The sequence below is a fragment of the Mus pahari genome, chromosome 14, assembly GCF_900095145.1.
Source record: "Mus pahari chromosome 14, PAHARI_EIJ_v1.1, whole genome shotgun sequence".
Lineage (NCBI taxonomy): Eukaryota > Metazoa > Chordata > Mammalia > Rodentia > Muridae > Mus > Mus pahari.
The window spans coordinates 72,198,786-72,203,092 of NC_034603.1; the positions used below are offsets into that span (position 1 = coordinate 72,198,786).

Sequence of the window (4,307 nt, forward strand, 5' to 3'; positions counted from 1 at the left end):
GTTTAGCTCAGTGGTAGAGCACTTGCCTAGCAAGCATAAGGCCCTGGGGGGTATATCCTCAGATATGAAAAATTAATCTTATAGTTTGTAAAGCTCACTGTGGTCTTTGTGATGTGTCCCTTGTCCTACAGTTGATGGGAAGGTTGCGTTTGGTAAGTTATTGAGTGGTAGCACTGTACACGCCTGTCAATCAGAAGCCTTGGCACTAGACACCGAGTCTTCTGGAAACTTCATCTTGGGCCTCTCATACCTACAACTGATTTTTTTCTTCAAAAATACATTTTCATTTTTTGTGACTTTTTTTTTAAAAAAAAAAAACAAGAATTTCTAGACATTCATTAAGAATTCTCTCTTTCTCTCTGTCTCCCTCTCTTTTGAGTGAAAAAAAAAATCATATTAGAGAGCTCACATACACACACAAAACCAGCCAAAATGATGGATTTGGAGAAGATTGTTTTTTATTTAAGTTTTTGGGTTATTTTCAATTACATGTATGTCTGTGTGTGCATGTAAGTGCAGGTACCCAGAGAGGCCAGAGAAGAGCATCAGATCGCACAGAGCTGGAGTTACTGGTGATAGTGAACTGCCTGATGTGGATGCTGGGAACTGAACTCCAGTCTCTGCAAGAGCAGCAAACATTCTTAACCATTTCTTTACCCCTCCTTTTAAAATTCTAACTCATTGTTCTAAAGCCCTAATGTAGTTTAACATTACAATACTTAATATGAAAGAGAGTGCGTGCTATTTAAAGAGAGCTCATTTCTCATGTTTTCACAGTTTTGGGAAGGAATTATAGAAATGTGACTATAATAAGAGTCATGTTAGTTTCCTATGTTTTGTTTCATGATTAAAAATTTTGCATTGTTTGTGAATCTTACTGTGATGTCTGGTTTGTACTTCACCTTACAGTCCAACTTAGCAAACCACTGATGGAAGTTCCACATATTTCAGGTAAGGAGATACAGGATGGAGGAGATACAAATGCTTTAAATAGATATTCTTACCAAGAATGGTGGTGCATGCCTATAATCTCAGGACTCGGGGGGCTAAGGAGCTTGAAAGTTTTAGGTTTCCTGAGGCCTAGCTTTCAAATAAAAATTATACTTGTTTGTATGTATATGTACATGTGTGTTTATGTGTGTGGATGTGTATGGGCCCATGTGTTAGACAGTGCATGTGGATGTTAGAGGGCAACATTTGGGAGTTGGTTCTGTCCCTCTGCTGTGGGATCTGGAGGTCAAACTCAGGTCATCAGGTTTGGGCAGCAAACATTTTGCCCGCCGAGCACTGGCCCAGGCTGAACTTTATGTGTTAAAAGTTACCTGCCTGGAAAGCCCTGAACAGATGCAGTGAAGGCTCCTTCTTCTTCATCACATTTTCTTAGCCTCTGAATGTGCAGCTTATGGACCAGTTAGATGATGAAGAGGGACTATGGGAGGATATTTTAAAAAAACACCCAGCAACTTCACAAGGAGCTGGAGCAACCACCCAGATTTATACAGTATGAAGTTGCTTCTCTAAGTTGAAGATGCTGTGGGTTGGAAGGAAATCATTAAGATGTAAAAGCAGCAGCTGGCTACTTGGACCATAACAGTAAGAGGCCCCAATAACTGTTGGAGCCAGAACGGAGCCGGAGCCGGAGCCGGAGCCAGAGCCAACTTGCTATGAGTACCAAGTCATTCTGGAGGCAAGTTTCGACAAACTTCCAAGAATGTTAAAGAATGGAAGGGCTGCATCCCAAGAGGTTCACAATGAAAGCAGCTGGAGCTCAGGCAGCAGGAGGAGTGCTGGCACGGTGGGGAAGGAAAGTAGCAGCAACAGAAATGATATGGTGGTCACAGGAAGTTGTTAAGGGAACCTTCCCTAATATGAGAGCAAAGAGATAAGGATGGAACGCATGGCTCTGGGAGGCACTATGAACTTACATAAGAGAAATCCCTGCTCCAGTGCCCCAGGACGTACTCCAGCTCCTCCAGGATGGCCACTCTGATTCCATATGTGACCTTGGGAATCATCCTACCAACACTGAACATACTGGCCAAGTTGTGACAATAGGAGGAATTGGAGTAATCATTGGAAGAATATTCCACGGTACAGCTCCTGGAGCTGAATTAGCTTCAAACCAATGCTGCCAATGCCAATAAAGGTTCCTACAGCCATTAAGAGAAGCACTCTTTCGGACTAGCCATGATTCTACCCAGGAAAAGTGTTAGAGGTTCCTCCCAGTAAATGGTTCTCTGCTGAACTACTTTAGGAAATATGCCTGGTGACTACTACACAGGCATATTTTCTACATATTACAGCAGAGTAGGAACACATATGTCTTAGATAGGGTTGCTGTGGTGAAACACTATGACTGTGGAGGAAAGGGATTATCTCAGCTTACAGTTCCACATCACAGTCCATCATCAAAGGAGGACCTTGGAGGCAGGAATGGGAGCAGAGCTGTGGCGGAGTGCTGCTTACTATCTTGCTCTCCATAGATTGCTCAGCCTGCTTTCTTATCCAACTCAAGGCCACCTGCCCATGGATGGCACCATCCACAGTGAATTGGGCCCTCCCAAATCAATCATTAATCAAGAAAAATGTCTTAAAGGCTTGCTAACAGACTGATCTCTGGGGAAAATTTTTCAAAATTGAGACTCCTTCTTCCCCAAAAAACTAGCTTGTGGCAATTTGACAAATAAGGTTAGACTGGAAGAGAAAAAAAAGCCAAAACATTCCATCCCCAGGTCATGGTGACCCAGATGTCTTATACATAGCCACCAACCTGTGTTCAGATACTGCAATGATACTGAAAGATTCCCCAGGGCTTGAATTCATTGTGAGTGTCTGTTTTTAATCACCAAAGTAACAAATCATACCCTGTCGCCACTTCCCTAAAGCAGGAATGATCCTTTTTGTGCAGTACTGCCTCAGAGTTTGAAAAGTAGGAGCTGGGCAGTCTCATGGCTACAAATACTACAGCACTGGGTCATACCCGTTATACACATTTGCTGAAATCAGAGCAGTACAGAGGGAGGAACAAGGTCTATTCTGTTATGACCAGCCTGATGGCGTGATTGTTTACCGGGCTTGAAACTTCCATAGGTTGCTGGGGATAATGCTACACAGAATACAAGTCCATCCAGTTGTGGCATTGGTCTTTGTCTGACACACAGTTTGGAGGCTCTATCCACAGGTAGGGGACAGGAGCTAGGAAGCTCTGTTCAATGTTGAGTATCAGTCACTCTGCACTGAATTACAAGTTAAAGTCTTATGTTTACTTCTCTGTCCCAGCCCTAGCAATTGGATTCTCTTTGAGCTGTGCTAACAAAGGTTTGAGGAAGAGAAGGGTGGAAGTGTTCCCTTGGCTGCTCACAGAGACGGGTTCAAAGCTAGCTCCATGACCATGAGGCCAAGTGGCCATAGGCATTGTCCTGGATGATATTCCAATCCTGAAGACTGTATGTAGTTTCCTGTCCTTTCTTAAGTGGGAAACATCTCTTTTCACGCCATGCTTGTTCAAGTTAGGGAAGGGGAGGTATATCACCTCCCTCCTTCCTGTCTTCTCTCACTTGATTTCCTTGGCTCTCGTGAAGGTAGTTTCATGTGTGAATAACTACTCAGACTCGCAATTCTGTAGGAAGATGGATGACAAGTGATATTCTGCAGCCATCTCGCTCTGCCTTCTGTTAAATAATTCTTAAACATCTTTCTGGGCTCGATTCCTAGCCTTTCAGATCAGAGAAAACTTAATTCCCATAACATTCAAAATATTTTAGGGAACATATCAGTGAATATCATGGATAAGGAAAGGGATATGTTGAGTTGCCAAATTTTTCCCTCAAAGGAGCTTTGCAGTGAGATGTCTGTGGAGTAAAAATCTTGAGTATATTGGTTCTAGCAAGCCATTCACTGACTTTTACAATCAAAATTAAACAATACCTAACGACATCATGGAACTGCTAACAGATATATATATAAATAGAGAGTAAAATCAGGAAGTAGCTATGAAAAAACAGCGATGGGTGTGTATAAATAGCATACTGAAATTTAACACAGGACAAAGTAAAGTATATAGAATCAAAATGGTATGTTCAGCAACAACAACTACAAACCAAAAAACTTATTTTGCAACCTTCCACTTACCCTGGCTATGAATAAGGTTCCTGAAAGGTGCAACAGCTGAATTCAACTCTGCTCATTAAAGTAATCCTCTTTCTTCTGATTTAAAACAGTATTTTTCTGGTTGATTTGTTTTACTTCTGTATTCTCTCTCTCTCTCTCTCTCTCTCTCTCTCTCTCTCTCTCTCTCTCTCTCTCTC

At 42.1% G+C, this 4,307-nt stretch overlaps 1 protein-coding gene across 1 annotated transcript in view; it reads left to right on the forward strand.

Moving 5' to 3' along the window:
* Nucleotides 1-4,307, forward strand: part of Efcab13 (EF-hand calcium binding domain 13) — a 136,909-nt gene that overhangs the window by 104,321 nt on the left and 28,281 nt on the right. The window contains exon 38 of the mRNA XM_029546146.1: nt 910-951. Within this exon, the coding sequence (XP_029402006.1) occupies nt 910-951 (42 nt within the window). The remainder of the gene's footprint in view (nt 1-909; nt 952-4,307) is intronic.